General features: G+C 49.8%; 1 protein-coding gene across 2 annotated transcripts in view; it reads left to right on the top strand.

The window, feature by feature from the left end:
* The window catches only part of LOC142703562 (ranBP-type and C3HC4-type zinc finger-containing protein 1-like), a 27,082-nt gene extending 10,189 nt beyond the window's left edge, over positions 1–16,893 (top strand). Inside the window, exons 9-10 of one of the 2 annotated variants that reach the window (XM_075848239.1) lie at positions 15,748–15,908; positions 16,716–16,893. In XM_075848239.1, coding sequence (XP_075704354.1) covers positions 15,748–15,908; positions 16,716–16,878 — 324 coding nt within the window. In that variant the 3' untranslated portion in view covers positions 16,879–16,893. Of the gene's footprint in view, positions 1–4,091; positions 5,127–15,747; positions 15,909–16,715 lie in introns of those variants that run through there. The other variant, XM_075848240.1, reaches the window with a different exon arrangement.

The raw sequence follows: 16,893 nt of genomic DNA, 5'->3' as shown, positions 1-16,893 counted from the left end.
GGAAAAAAAAAAATACAGTAAAAATAAAACCATAAAAAGTGGTTTTATTCAGTAAAAGTATAAAAAAAAAATAGCACATCTGGTATCGGCGCAAACACTGACGTTAACACATTAATTAAACCGCTGAGGGAACGGCGCGCAAAAACAACGCAAAAAAACAACGGCAAAATTCATTTTTTTTCTTTCCACCCCCCCAAAAAAATTCTAATAAAATTGAATCAATAAGTCCCGAAAATGGTATCCGTGAAAACGACACCTTGTCCCACAAAACAAGTCCGCACGCGGCGACATCGATCCAAAAACGACCCTCGTACGGCGATGTCGACCGGAAAGTAAAAAGTTATGAAGGCGACGGCGAAAAAACGGAAAATAATGCCCAGTCGTTAAGGGGTTAAAGGTTTTTTGTGTTTTATGTAAATAAATGAAAAGTTCTCCAAATTTCTGATTGTTTGTGTTTTATTTCCTCACCATTTTGAATCTCTGCTTGCTGTCAGTGAATGAGAACGCTCTTGTTTACATTCAGATTCAGTAAACCTCTGTACCTGGTCCTGATCACAGCTGAGGATTTGTTACAATTGTATCCAGTCTGCACAACGCTCTGTGAGCTCAACAGATCCGCAGCAGCTGCACTTATCTCCCTGGTAGTTTGCTACAATGTATCAGTCTGGGCTGCTGAGCTCACAGAGCAGTTGTGTAGCCTGGATACAATTGTAACAAACCCTCAGCTGTGATCAGGACTAGGTATGAACAGGTTTCTGAATGTAAACCAGTGTTCCCATTCACTGACAGCAAGCAGAAATCTTGAAAATGGTGAGGAATTAAAACACAAAGAATAGTAGAAAGTTGTAGAACGATCTCCATGTTTAGGAATACGTGTGTCCCCCCCCCCCCCCCCCCGTAGGGCGGCACAATGTGGTACCCCCTCCCTCGGGTTATCTGCGTTGCCAGGGGCTCCCATGATGCATTGCACTCCATTGATCTGCATGTTATGTGATGTAGAATATACTTAATTACAGTACTGAACCCTAACTACAGCAAAGCATGCTGGGGCAGACACTGAAGAAGCAGTCACATAACTGCAGCTCTGGATGTGACTGGAGTATTAAAATTCTAAATGCAGCTCTGGATGTTACTGGAGTATTAGAATTATAAATGCAGCTCTGGATGCGACTGGAGTATTAGAATTATAAATGCAGCTCTGGATGTTACTGGAGTATTAGAATTATAAATGCAGCTCTGGATGTGACTGGAGTATTAGAATTATAAATGCAGCTCTGGATGCGACTGGAGTATTAGAATTATAAATGCAGCTCTGGATGTGACTGGAGTATTAGAATTATAAATGCAGCTCTGGATGTGACGTGTAGTATTTTCGGAATGCAGCTCTGGATGGGACTGGAGTAATACAATTCTGAATGCAGCTCTGGATGGGACTGGAGTAATACAATTCTGAATGCAGCTCTGGATGTGACTGGGGCATCACATGACGTAACTCAGGAAAGTAACGTTACTGGACATTTGGGGGTAATATTTGGTAGCGCTCGTGTTGGGCGGAGGCTTAGTGGGCACAGTCGTCATGTTCCAGCCCCTCACCCGCAGGACCTGCAGCATCCGTTATTCTCATTTCCAGCTATCGATATCGAACCCCTTCCTGAACTGGGCGGAGCTTGGATATCACATGACTGCGTGCGTCTGAAGACCGATGTCCGGTGAATTATGAGGGGAGGGGCGTCTGCTAGTGCTGGAAAAATACCCAGAATTCCCAGAATCTAAACTCCTGGCGCGCCCGCTAACTCTTGTCCTCCCCCCCCCCCCCCCCACTCCTGGCCCTCGGAACAGCGTGTCACCCGCCGCCTGCCTGAGGAGGAATGGCGCAAAATCCGCTCTTAGGGCTTTTCTGGTGAATAGTGGACGATGCTGGAGGTCCCACCGCCGGGGAATGTCACGATCCAGGTGATGAGTCTTACCCACATTGATACACTGTAGCAAGAACTCCCGAGCAGGACTAGGTCCGGATCCATCTTCACCCTGACCTGTCCCTGACTGCCCGGTGCTCTGTTTTCCCCCTGACACTGCCTAGTACTCCATCTTTAGCCTGGCGCTGCCCGGTGCTCCGTCCTCCCCTGACCTGTCCCTGACACTGCCCGGTGCTCCGTCCTTCCTGACCTGTCCCTGACACTGCCCGGTGCTCCGTCCTCCCCTGACCTGTCCCTGACTGCCCGGTGCTCCGTCCTCCCCTGACCTGTCCCTGACACTGTCCGGTGCTCCGTCCTCCCCTGACCTGTCCCTGACTGCCCGGTGCTCCGTCCTCCCCTGACCTGTCCCTGACACTGTCCGGTGCTCCGTCCTCCCCTGACCTGGCGCTGCCCGGTGCTCCGTCCTCCCCTGACCGGTCCCTGACACTGCTCGGTACTCCATCTTTAGCCTGGCGCTGCCCGATACTCCATCCTCACCCTGACCTGTCCCTGACACTGCCCGGTGCTCCGTCCTCCCCTGACCTGTCCCTGACTGCCCGGTGCTCCGTCCTCCCCTGACCTGTCCCTGACACTGTCCGGTGCTCCGTCCTCCCCTGACCTGGCGCTGCCCGGTGCTCCGTCCTCCCCTGACCGGTCCCTGACACTGCTCGGTACTCCATCTTTAGCCTGGCGCTGCCCGATACTCCATCCTCACCCTGACCTGTCCCTGACACTGCCCGGTGCTCCGTCCTCCCCTGACCTGTCCCTGACTGCCCGGTGCTCCGTCCTCCCCTGACCTGTCCCTGACACTGTCCGGTGCTCCGTCCTCCCCTGACCTGGCGCTGCCCGGTGCTCCGTCCTCCCCTGACCGGTCCCTGACACTGCTCGGTACTCCATCTTTAGCCTGGCGCTGCCCGATACTCCATCCTCACCCTGACCTGTCCCCGGCACTGCCCGGATTTATATTATTCTGCGGAGTCCTCTATCATTTATAGCAACTGTTTAATCCTGAGCTTCCTGGTTCATGAATAGAATTCCAGTGAAGACTGACACAGACCAGCGGCGGGGAGAGCGTGAGCCTCGGAATGACCTCGAACATGAATAGAACTTAAACTGAAGACTAATATAAAAGAGTATCCGGCACACCAATATAGAAAAAAAGGTATTTTTTATTTTGTTTCTAATGCCAGTGGCAGAGTGCGACGTTTCGGTCTAGGTGACCTTCATCAGGCACTGAGCCGTGCTGGGCAACTGAATTGACGAGCGCTAGTGGTGCTGATAGCGGCTGGCCGCTGTATCATGGCGCCATGATACAGCGGCCAGCCGCTATCAGCACCACTAGCGCTCGTCAATTCAGTTGCCCAGCACGGCTCAGTGCCTGATGAAGGTCACCTAGACCGAAACGTCGCACTCTGCCACTGGCATTAGAAACAAAATAAAAAATACCTTTTTTTCTATATTGGTGTGCCGGATACTCTTTTATATTTATGTTTGGGTTGGGCCCCTATCCGTGCAAAACCTCACCCTTCCACGTATCTGGTGCTATCTGAACCTTTACACAACTTAAACTGAAGACTGACACTTAAAGGGCCTGTCCAGAAGTAAATAAAATAACTAAGTCGCCCATTACTCGCCTACTAGCGGCGCGGTTCTCGTGTGCGCCGCTGCTCATCCCCTCCCCCCAGACATTGCCGTAACTTTATAATCTTCGAGGAATATTCCGCCGGTTTCAGTAGATAATTCTTCTTCTTCTTTGTATAATGAAAAGTTCTACAATTTTCCAATATACTTTCTGTATCCATTTCTCTCCGTTTTCAAGATCTCTGCTTACTGTCATTTGAATGGAAATCTTCACTCTATTCCAGGGGATGAGACTCTGTCCTGGTCATGTGACGATCTCACAGCTGCACGGCTCGTAACTGTTGCATCACACGACCAGGGCTGAATTGTATCCCCTGGGAATAAACCATAAAGATTTCTATTCAATGACAGTAAGCAGAGATCTTAAAACCGGAGAGGAAGCGATGCAGAAAGTTAATTGGAAAATTGTAGAGCTATTTATTTGCAGAGCCCTTTACTGTTTGGGAAGTGACCCCCTTTTTTGTGACGGAAACCTTCTCTTCTTTCTTTCTCCAGGAAAAAGGAAGAAGAGAAGAGGCTCCGCCCCCGCACGCACAAAGCGCCAGCTCCTTGGACGATTTCACTCTATTACAGTAATAACGGTGCCCGGGGGAGGGGAGCGGCCACGGTGGGATCCGTAATCAGCATTTCCCTAATCCCTCGAGGTGACGTCATCTGTTCCAGTTAAAGCGGGTGCCGGCGCTGCGTCCTGTGCATCATTCTGCCACCAGGGCGGCGCCACACACGAGAGGTACAACGATCAAAGAGACTTTAAGTAGAGACTTCCTGAGACCGCTCTTATTCGTCGCTCAACTCTGTGACCGCGGACGAAATCTCCACAGAAGACGCGGAGGAATCTCAGTAGTCACCGCTCCGCCCCTTAAAGGGGAGCTCCACCAAAACTGCTGATGGGGGTGCATGGGTTAGGGGCTGCGTTGCAGAGCGTCTGGACTGTTTTAGCTCCGCCTGCAGGTTTCCGCCACGTAGAGACCTCCGCCCGCAGGTTTTTCGCCCCTTACTCGATGGTGTTCTGGTTCTGACCGGAGATTTGTATAAGGTGGAGTCTTCAGAGCTGCGCTCGCCGAATCTCCAGGACTGGAGGGAAGATACGTTTAGGTGGAGTTCTCCTTTAAGAGGTCACGCTGCCGGTACATCCTTCAGGATTTGGGTGGAAACCACTAATGAGTGAGTGGGGAGGGGTCCGATGGAAGGAAACGCGGTTCACGAAATAATACTGATCGCTTCCGGTCGTCCCACGTGCGGCGTTCTAGCACTGAGCTGTACAGACGTAGAACTTTCCTGATGATCCGTGTTTGTGGTGCGTTCATGGGACCGCGGACAAATCCTTGCGTCTGCAGCTCGTTGTTCTACCGCACCGTCCGCCGCGACCCGTCAGTGCCCTAGACCTATTATATACTTGAGTGCGCTCACGGTCAGTCCTCCACATAAAAATGGCGCAGGAAAGTCGCACATTGATGGACCTCGATATTGAAGGTTTTGTCGTGACGAGATTCAGAGGATTTTTTAGATGTGATATTTTTTTTAGAGGATCGGGCTGGGGGAGGGGTGGGGGGGGGTAGATATAATTAGGATAATATGAATTTATGGGTTAATCGCTGACGGCGGCTCCGTCTCCTCTGCATCAGCCGGACTCCCGTATTACGCCGCATCGGTTTTTGATGACACGTAGAATTCTGAGCGCCATTTTGCAGGTTAAATCTTCATACGAGAACGCCGAGCAACTTTATCAATATTTCGCTTTTACTTGATCTTGAGATACATCCGGTCTTGTACTCCAGTCACAACTAGAGCTGCAATCGCAGTTCTGCTGTTGCATCATATTTTTTTATACTCCAGTACCTTCAGAGCTTCAGTCGCAATTCTGCTCTCACGTCAAATCTCATAGTCCAGGCAAATCCATTGGATGTGACTGGAGCTTTAGACCTAAGAGAGCAGAATGGTGCATGCTGCTCTGGATGTGACTGGAGTATAAGACATGATGTAACGCACAAGATCAGTAAAGTATTTGCAAAGCTTCTCGTCTCCAGAGATTTAAACCGAAGTTCAAAAGCTGAGTTCCGCATTGAAGGAGTTCTCCACCTAAATGTATAAAAAAAAAATCGGATTAATACGCCAAAAGAAGAGGGAGAAAAGCAAAGCGTATCCCCCCCCCCCCCCGGACCGTCAGACGCTGAGCTCATAGCGGGGGGAGTCCTATGCGGACGGCGGAGAGTGGGTGAAGTAGTCCCACCAGGCCAGTCTCTGCTCCAGTATTAATCAGATTTGTCTTGGGGGCGGAGCTACATTGATGGGATCGGTGATGATGATGATGATGATTATAGGTCTCTGATCTCGTTGCGTCTGAAGTTGCTGGAGCTGTGACGTCTGAGGACACTTCTCGCAGTGTTATCTCCGTTATAGATCGCACAATCCAGTCTCACCCGTCAGTAACCCCAAACTTCAGATTAGTACAATATAAGTGAAGCAAATTACTGACCCGTACGGATTATGTGCAGCCTGAGAAGGTTAATTCTGTGGACACCTTTGACATGGACTGATACATTTTCACATATGTGATTGGTGATCGCACTAGTCTCCGTTTCTTCATTGTCAGACCCCCTGATATTCAGTTTACGCTGCTCTTAGTTTCAGACTCTTCCTGTGGACGTGTCCTCCCAGTAATACAGGCTGGATGTGAGGTCTGTGTGTCCAGGATGCTGCTGCCTTCACTAGCTCATGTATCAGCACAGCTTCATACCTGTACTGCTTTCTCCTTCTTATAGCCCCTGTGCTGACAGACACTGATGCTGACGAGTGTGTGATTCCCTCTCCATGCAGAGTCTGCTGTGGGTGCTACTCTGCCTGTGTGATTTCCCCCCCCTCCCACTGCGTACTGCTCCGTGTATGCTTTCCCCCCTCTCCACACTCTGATCTGCCATGTACAACCTCCTCCCCCCTCCCTGCTGCTATCTCTTACACTGAAAGAAGGGAGGGGGAGAGCAGAGAGAGAGGCACAGCCAGGAGCAGTGTTGTTGGGTCGATGTCAGAAGCAGCAGCGCAGCCAGCTATGTACAGGAGTCAGGGTATGCGCACACACAAAATAAAAAACGGCTGAAAATCAGGAGCGGTTTTCCCCTGAAAACAGCTCCGTATTTTGAGACGTTTTTTTTTAATCATATTCGTTTTTTTCCCGGCTGTTTTTGGAGCTGTTTTTCTATAGAGTCTATGAAAAACGGCTCCAAAAACTTCTCGAGAAATGACCTGCATTTCTTTTTCTCGCGGGCGTCTTTTTACGTGCCGTTTTTGAAAAAAGATGTTTGTGGGCGTCCTGCTTCCCATTTTTCGGGACATTTACGGCCCAAAAAACGTCTGAAAACCCTCCGTGTGAACATCCCCTTACACCGACTCTACAGCAACAAGATAACGGGGACGTTTTAATGAAGATTATTTAGAAAGTTGCTTTATTTTGCATTTAGGAAACTATTGAACAATAATAATAAAAAACAGTCAGTGCAAAAGTGTCCGTTGCCTTTCCAGTATGTTACTCTAGTCACATCCAGAGCTGCATTCACAGTTCTGCTGGTCTGCCTTGGTAACTTATTGCAGTTTAGCACTTCGGTCACGCTCAGCTCAGTTTTGACTGTGTAACTGCCATCCGAGCTCCCACAATGCACTACTGTCAGCTAACAGGAAACCAGCAGAACTGTGAATACAGCTCTGGATGTAACTGTTGTATAATGTGATGTAACTCCGGCTCAGATGCGTAAATCGAAGGGTTTATGAAGTTCAAAGGAGGTTTGGCCTGTGAAATGTTGTAACGTGGTTTACAGGTGGAGTGTCCCTTTAAGCTTCTTGCACTTCACAGATGATGGTCCTAGGGGAGGTTGGATGTCCGGTGGGCGCGCGTGTCTGCGGAGTCAGGGGTCATATGACGACTCTCAGGTATTTGGCTCCTGTCACTCAGGTTCTACTGTTCTGTACCCTCATTTCTGAAATCAGGAATAAAGCGGTTTCTACTGACACAGTATTCTGTTCATTGAGTCCATCGCGTGTTACTAACCGGTGCAAAGACTCCGGCATCCCGCCCTGTGACCTCCATAGACCGTCCTCAGCAGCTGGAGGGAAGAGCTCATGGTCACCCTGGCATCGGCGTCACCCTGGCATCGGGGGTCACCCTGGCATAGGGGGTCACCCTGGCATCGGGGTCACCCTGGCATAGGCCATCACCCTGGCATCAGGGGTCACCCTGGCATCAGGGGTCACCCTGGCATCGGCCATCACCCTGGCATCAGGGGTCACCCTGGCATCGGCGGTCACCCTGGCATAGGCGGTCACCCTGGCATAGGCGGTCACCCTGGCATAGGCGGTCACCGTGGCATAGGCAGTCACCCTGGCATAGGCGGTCACCGTGGCATAGGCGGTCACCCTGGCATCGGCACTCTGTTCCCCACTTTCCTGCTGGAGTCGCCCCGATCACCTGTAAGAGCTGATATTGGGAAGTGCAGCAATAGTTCGGATCTGAAGAACAGGACCGGGCACTGGAACACGTGGGGTATAAATATATCGGGCACCAGAGCGGTTCATCTGGAGCTTCATGGGGATCGGGCAGCAGCTGCTCGCCAGCCTGAGATGACCACGTATGATGTCCAGTGTCAGCTGGAGGGGGGTAAAGCCACTAGTGCTGGACCCTCCTCTGATGGAGGAATCTGGGTTTGGTGGTGACAGGAGGACGATTCCTGCCCAGGTGTGTAGAGGGGGGTGCACAACCTGCGACCCCCCCCCCCCTATACTGGTCTGTGTCCCATTGGTTCAGGAACACGGAGCAGGGACTGGTAAGTACTAGAGGTGCACTGTGTGACTGGTACTAATAGGGGGCACTGTATGGCTGGTACTAATAGGGGGCACTGTATGGCTGGTACTAATAGGGGGCACTGTGTGACTGGTACTAATAGGGGGCACTGTGTGACTGGTACTAATAGGGGGCACTGTATGGCTGGTACTAATAGGGGGCACTGTGTGACTGGTACTAATAGGGGGCACTGTGTGACTGGTACTAATAGGGGGCACTGTGTGACTGGTACTAATAGGGGGCACTGTGTGACTGGTACTAATAGGGGGCACTGTGTGACTGGTACTAATAGGGGGCACTGTATGGCTGGTACTAATAGGGGGCACTGTGTGGCTGCCACTAATAGGGGGCACTGTGTGGCTGCCACTAATAGGGGGCACTGTGTGGCTGCCACTAATAGGGGGCACTGTGTGGCTGCCACTAATAGGGGGCACTGTGTGGCTGCCACTAATAGGGGGCACTGTATGGCTGGTACTAATAGGGGGCACTGTATGGCTGGTACTAATAGGGGGCACTGTATGGCTGGTACTAATAGGGGGCACTGTATGGCTGGTACTAATAGGGGGCACTGTATGGCTGGTACTAATAGGGGGCACTGTGTGGCTGGCATTAATGGGGGTATTTTGTGGCTGGCACTGTTATAAGGACACCTGTGTGGCTGCCACTAATAGGGGGCACTGTGTGGCTGCCACTAATAGGGGGCACTGTATGGCTGGTACTAATAGGGGGCACTGTATGGCTGGTACTAATAGGGGGCACTGTGTGGCTGGCATTAATGGGGGTATTTTGTGGCTGGCACTGTTATAAGGACACCATGGCTGGAACTATTAGGGGCACTGTTACATATATGACACATACTGGAATACCCCTTGAAGTTTTATTGGGGCCCTTGCACAATGATACAACTTGACAGTGTGGCCCTCGGATCAGAAAAGATTGTGCCCCCCGCTGTAGAGTCTGGTAGAGCTTCTGGAGGCGCGAGGTTTAGTAAAAAATTAGAGAAGCTGACCTCCGTAATGACCTCTGACATTAGTAATGACCTCTGACCTCACTAATGACCTCTGACCTTAGTAATGACCTCTAATGACCCATGACCTCAGTAATGACCTCTAATGACCCATGACCTCAGTAATGACCTACCTGACATACTTATGGCTGTGTAGTGTATATTTTTGTGCATTATACGTATACAAGAGGCGGCAGCACCTCAGACGTCCGCGCAGGACATGCCGTGTATATAAGGCGACGTTCACACAGCTCAGCAGAGGACGTCTGAAAATACCGAGCTGTTCAAGGGAAATCCGTTCCTGATTATCAGACGTTTTTTACGGCTGTTTTTCTATAGAGTCAACGAAAAACTGCTCCAAAAACGGCCCGAGATGTGACCTGCTCTTCTTTTTCGCGGGCGTTTTTTCAAGAGGCTGTTTTTAAAAATGGGCGCGTAAAAAAACGCCCCGTCGGAAGAGAACGCCGTATTTCCCATTGAAATGAATGCGCAGATGTCTGGAAAACGTCCGAAAATAAACCGTGTGAACAAACCCTGATACTTTACCAACTATGGAGCCGCCATTTATTCACAGAGTCACCCGAGCTTCTTACACAAACACAGGCCCTGCTCTACCCTCCCCCGCCTCCCTCTGATTGCTTCTCAGGTCTTACGGTACATGGTGTTTTGTGGAGCTCCGCGTGTAATGTACATGGTGTTATGTGGAGCTCCGCGTGTACTGTACATGGTGTTATGTGGAGCTCCGCGTGTAATGTACATGGTGTTATGTGGAGCTCCGCGTGTAATGTACATGGTGTTATGTGGAGCTCCGCGTGTAATGTACATGGTGTTATGTGGAGCTCCGCGTGTAATGTACATGGTGTTATGTGGAGCTCCGCGTGTAATGTACATGGTGTTATGTGGAGCTCCGCGTGTACTGTACATGGTGTTATGTGGAGCTCTGCGTGTAATGTACATGGTGTTATGTGGAGCTCCGCGTGTAATGTACATGGTGTTATGTGGAGCTCCGCGTGTACTGTACATGGTGTTATGTGGAGCTCCGCGTGTAATGTACATGGTGTTATGTGGAGCTCCGCGTGTAATGTACATGGTGTTATGTGGAGCTCCGCGTGTGATGTACATGGTGTTATGTGGAGCTCCGCGTGTAATGTACATGGTGTTATGTGGAGCTCCGCGTGTACTGTACATGGTGTTATGTGGAGCTCCGCGTGTAATGTACATGGTGTTATGTGGAGCTCCGCGTGTAATGTACATGGTGTTATGTGGAGCTCCGCGTGTAATGTACATGGTGTTATGTGGAGCTCCGCGTGTACTGTACATGGTGTTATGTGGAGCTCCGCGTGTAATGTACATGGTGTTATGTGGAGCTCCGCGTGTAATGTACATGGTGTTATGTGGAGCTCCGCGTGTAATGTACATGGTGTTATGTGGAGCTCCGCGTGTAATGTACATGGTGTTATGTGGAGCTCCGCGTGTACTGTACGTGGGTGTTATGTGGAGCTCCGCGTGTAATGTACATGGTGTTATGTGGAGCTCCGCGTGTGCTGTACATGGTGTTATGTGGAGCTCTGCGTGTAATGTACATGGTGTTATGTGGAGCTCCGCGTGTAATGTACATGGTGTTATGTGGAGCTCCGCGTGTAATGTACATGGTGTTATGTGGAGCTCCGCGTGTAATGTACATGGTGTTATGTGGAGCTCCGCGTGTAATGTACATGGTGTTATGTGGAGCTCCGCGTGTAATGTACATGGTGTTATGTGGAGCTCTGCGTGTAATGTACATGGTGTTATGTGGAGCTCCGCGTGTAATGTACATGGTGTTATGTGGAGCTCCGCGTGTAATGTACATGGTGTTATGTGGAGCTCCGCGTGTAATGTACATGGTGTTATGTGGAGCTCCGCGTGTAATGTACATGGTGTTATGTGGAGCTCCGCGTGTACTGTACGTGGGTGTTATGTGGAGCTCCGCGTGTAATGTACATGGTGTTATGTGGAGCTCCGCGTGTGCTGTACATGGTGTTATGTGGAGCTCTGCGTGTAATGTACATGGTGTTATGTGGAGCTCTGCGTGTAATGTACATGGTGTTATGTGGAGCTCCGCGTGTAATGTACATGGTGTTATGTGGAGCTCCGCGTGTAATGTACATGGTGTTATGTGGAGCTCTGCGTGTAATGTACATGGTGTTATGTGGAGCTCCGCGTGTAATGTACATGGTGTTATGTGGAGCTCCGCGTGTAATGTACATGATGTTATGTGGAGCTCCGCGTGTACTGTACATGGTGTTATGTGGAGCTCCGCGTGTAATGTACATGGTGTTATGTGGAGCTCCGCGTGTGCTGTACATGGTGTTATGTGGAGCTCCGCGTGTAATGTACATGGTGTTATGTGGAGCTCCGCGTGTAATGTACATGGTGTTATGTGGAGCTCCGCGTGTAATGTACATGGTGTTATGTGGAGCTCTGCGTGTAATGTACATGGTGTTATGTGGAGCTCCGCGTGTAATGTACATGGTGTTATGTGGAGCTCTGCGTGTAATGTACATGGTGTTATGTGGAGCTCCGCGTGTAATGTACATGGTGTTATGTGGAGCTCCGCGTGTAATGTACATGGTGTTATGTGGAGCTCCGCGTGTAATGTACATGGTGTTATGTGGAGCTCCGCGTGTAATGTACATGGTGTTATGTGGAGCTCCGCGTGTAATGTACATGGTGTTATGTGGAGCTCTGCGTGTAATGTACATGGTGTTATGTGGAGCTCCGCGTGTAATGTACATGGTGTTATGTGGAGCTCCGCGTGTAATGTACATGGTGTTATGTGGAGCTCCGCGTGTAATGTACATGGTGTTATGTGGAGCTCCGCGTGTAATGTACATGGTGTTATGTGGAGCTCCGCGTGTACTGTACATGATGTTATGTGGAGCTCCGCGTGTACTGTACATGGTGTTATGTGGAGCTCTGCGTGTAATGTACATGGTGTTATGTGGAGCTCCGCGTGTAATGTACATGGTGTTATGTGGAGCTCCGCGTGTACTGTACATGGTGTTATGTGGAGCTCCGCGTGTAATGTACATGGTGTTATGTGGAGCTCCGCGTGTAATGTACATGGTGTTATGTGGAGCTCCGCGTGTAATGTACATGGTGTTATGTGGAGCTCCGCGTGTACTGTACATGGTGTTATGTGGAGCTCCGCGTGTAATGTACATGGTGTTATGTGGAGCTCCGCGTGTAATGTACATGGTGTTATGTGGAGCTCCGCGTGTAATGTACATGGTGTTATGTGGAGCTCCGCGTGTGCTGTACATGGTGTTATGTGGAGCTCTGCGTGTAATGTACATGGTGTTATGTGGAGCTCCGCGTGTAATGTACATGGTGTTATGTGGAGCTCCGCGTGTGCTGTACATGGTGTTATGTGGAGCTCCGCGTGTACTGTACATGGTGTTATGTGGAGCTCCGCGTGTACTGTACATGGTGTTATGTGGAGCTCCGCGTGTAATGTACATGGTGTTATGTGGAGCTCTGCGTGTAATGTACATGGTGTTATGTGGAGCTCCGCGTGTAATGTACATGGTGTTATGTGGAGCTCCGCGTGTGCTGTACATGGTGTTATGTGGAGCTCTGCGTGTAATGTACATGGTGTTATGTGGAGCTCCGCGTGTAATGTACATGGTGTTATGTGGAGCTCCGCGTGTGCTGTACATGGTGTTATGTGGAGCTCCGCGTGTAATGTACATGGTGTTATGTGGAGCTCCGCGTGTAATGTACATGGTGTTATGTGGAGCTCCGCGTGTAATGTACATGGTGTTATGTGGAGCTCCGCGTGTAATGTACATGGTGTTATGTGGAGCTCCGCGTGTAATGTACATGGTGTTATGTGGAGCTCTGCGTGTAATGTACATGGTGTTATGTGGAGCTCCGCGTGTACTGTACATGGTGTTATGTGGAGCTCCGCGTGTAATGTACATGGTGTTATGTGGAGCTCCGCGTGTAATGTACATGGTGTTATGTGGAGCTCCGCGTGTAATGTACGTGGTGTTATGTGGAGCTCCGCGTGTGCTGTACGTGGTGTTATGTGGAGCTCCGCGTGTAATGTACGTGGTGTTATGTGGAGCTCCGCGTGTAATGTACATGGTGTTATGTGGAGCTCCGCGTGTAATGTACATGGTGTTATGTGGAGCTCCGCGTGTAATGTACATGGTGTTATGTGGAGCTCCGCGTGTAATGTACATGGTGTTATGTGGAGCTCTGCGTGTAATGTACATGGTGTTATGTGGAGCTCCGCGTGTAATGTACATGGTGTTATGTGGAGCTCCGCGTGTAATGTACATGGTGTTATGTGGAGCTCCGCGTGTAATGTACATGGTGTTATGTGGAGCTCCGCGTGTGCTGTACATGGTGTTATGTGGAGCTCCGCGTGTGCTGTACATGGTGTTATGTGGAGCTCCGCGTGTAATGTACATGGTGTTATGTGGAGCTCCGCGTGTACTGTACATGGTGTTATGTGGAGCTCCGCGTGTAATGTACATGGTGTTATGTGGAGCTCCGCGTGTAATGTACATGGTGTTATGTGGAGCTCCGCGTGTACTGTACATGGTGTTATGTGGAGCTCCGCGTGTACTGTACATGGTGTTATGTGGAGCTCCGCGTGTAATGTACATGGTGTTATGTGGAGCTCCGCGTGTAATGTACATGGTGTTATGTGGAGCTCCGCGTGTAATGTACATGGTGTTATGTGGAGCTCCGCGTGTGCTGTACATGGTGTTATGTGGAGCTCCGCGTGTAATGTACATGGTGTTATGTGGAGCTCCGCGTGTAATGTACATGGTGTTATGTGGAGCTCCGCGTGTAATGTACATGGTGTTATGTGGAGCTCCGCGTGTAATGTACATGGTGTTATGTGGAGCTCCGCGTGTAATGTACATGGTGTTATGTGGAGCTCCGCGTGTAATGTACATGGTGTTGCGTGACTTCTAGAACTGTCCGTCACTATCCGCATGTTGTAGCAGAGTTGTAGCCGCGGTCCCGGCAATGGGGCTTGTTCTCATATTTAGGCCCCCAGTTGTGACCACAAGATAAAGATTCCGGGTATTGACAGGATGTCCTCTTCACATCTCCAGCCAGCGACCCCCCCCCCCATGTCTATACAATAATACATACCCAAGAGCTTGCAATCTATGGTGAATCCCCAGGTGACCCTTCAGATCTGGCTCTCGGGGGGGTTCCTGTGTCCCCCGCACTGAGGATTCTCCTCACAGGTTTATCAGGACGTCATCGTTCCTCAGATCTTCGGATCTTTCTATTGCTTTGTCTTTAGCGGCTGCTGCCTGGCATTGAGCGCTGCCGCTCAGATGTCTCTACTGTGGGGTCCGGTATCAGACGTGCCCTGCGGTTCTCTAGACAGGATGTAGATACGGGGTCACCACTATGAGCGGCTCGCAGGGGGCCCCCCATGACTATTGTGGGGGGTCAGCGGCCAGGTTACTAAGGGGTTATTGATGGCGGCTAATAAATCTTTACTTCATATTGAGTGACGCTAAATACTACGATTTTTTTTCTTCTGTATTTCTCCAAAGTTCTAGCCTGTCTTATACTCCAGTCACATCCAGAGCTGCATTAAAAATTCAACAAATTATCCCTTTTCTGTTGGGTAACTGTAAATACTTTGACTTTTCATCTTCCGTATTTCTCCTAAGTTCTATCCTCTCTTATACTCTGGTCACATCCAGAGCTGCATTCAAATATAAAATCGCCTCAGTGGTGCTATAAAATTGACTGACTTTGGTAATACGTTGCTTTAGTTTTCTTACTCTCCAATCACATCCAGAGCTGCATTCAAAATTCAATTAATTGCCATTCCAATGATGAGCATTCTGTAAGTCCTTTGCTTCAGTTTTCTTTGTACTGATCACGTTACATCATGTGTTCTACTCCAGTCACATCCAGAGCAGCATTCACAGACACAGCTTAGGTAAGATTGCAGAATGTGCTGTGCACTGGTAAGTTGCACATATTTATTTTTTAAGTTGTACAGTTTGTGGTATAAACGCTGCATCTCCCACACTGCACCCCAACACTGCTTGCTGTGTACAGACACCGGCTTCTTGGTAACGTACATTCAGTGGGCGACCTGTGATTTAACACACTGATTGCTTGTAGTCTGTAACCATGGAGACACATAGGTCTGCATAGGAGCTGTAGACATAAATCGGTAGGAGCATCTACAGGTGCAGTTGTCCTTTTCTTGTATTATGTAGCAGAGCTGGTTTTGCGCTGCTGCAGTATTGGTCCTGACACGCGGCGTCTTCTCTCCGTTTTTCCAGACTCTGGAGGAGGAGCGGCAGCAGAATTTCTTACATCTCCTAGAACTGGACAACGAGGTTCTGATCCCCAACCAGGAGCCTATAGAGTGCCGAATCTGCTACATGGACGTCCCGGCGGGGGATGGGGTACTGCTGCGGGAGTGTCTGCATAGTTTCTGCAGGTAGGTGTGGGCACCCCCTGTATCAGATCTATATCTCACCCCATCATTGTTCTGCCTCTGGGGGGCACTCTACTGCAGACACTACACCCCGGCCGTACTCCATGCCCAATGTGGAGTACACGGGCCATGTCTATACAGTATACACAGCTCTGCTACACCGCTGCCGACACTACAGACTCCATGGTGAGGAGAAGATGAGGCTCCAGACATTGAAAGAGAACCGAATATACGAGCTACATCATGTCTTATACTCCAATCACACCCAGAGCTGCAGTCACAATACTGCTGTTACATCATGTCATATACTCCAGTCACACCCAGAGCTGCAGTCACAATACTACTGCTACATCATGTCTTATACTCCAGTCACACCCAGAGCTGCAGTCACAATACTGCTGTTACATCATGTCTTATACTCCAGTCACACCCAGAGCTGCAGTCACAATACTGCTGTTACATCATGTCATATACTCCAGTCACACCCAGAGCTGCAGTCACAATACTACTGCTACATCATGTCTTATACTCCAGTCACATTCAGAGCTGCATTCACCATTTTAATGTCTACTATTAGTAATCCATCAGCAATGCCCTAATAGCTTAACCTTGCTCCCATATTGAAATGCATTGTGGGGAATGTTGTCAGATGTCATCTGAAAAGCATACAGAACTCTAGTAACTGCAGCTCTGGGTGTGACTGGTGTAAAACACATGATGTAGTTCAGGATTAGTACAGATTTGCAGTGTTCTGCGGGGGCTCCTTTAAGGATTTCTCCATCTTGTGCCTCCTTGTCTTTGCCTCGTCAGGGAATGTCTGAGACAAGTCGTTAACTGCTGCGAGGATCCCGAGGTGTCCTGTCCTTTTCGGGATAATACTTACGCCTGTGACCGGAAGCTGCAGGAGAGAGAGGTCCGAGCGGTGAGTGCCCCACACACCAGTGCCCGCGCTGCGATGATGGTCAATACATGACACGGGGCCGAGAGA

The sequence above is a fragment of the Rhinoderma darwinii genome, unplaced genomic scaffold, assembly GCF_050947455.1.
Source record: "Rhinoderma darwinii isolate aRhiDar2 unplaced genomic scaffold, aRhiDar2.hap1 Scaffold_2815, whole genome shotgun sequence".
In the NCBI taxonomy this organism is placed as follows: Eukaryota; Metazoa; Chordata; class Amphibia; order Anura; family Rhinodermatidae; genus Rhinoderma; species Rhinoderma darwinii.
The sequence above is the reverse complement of the archived record's forward strand: the minus strand, read 5'-3'. Positions and strand labels throughout refer to the sequence as shown.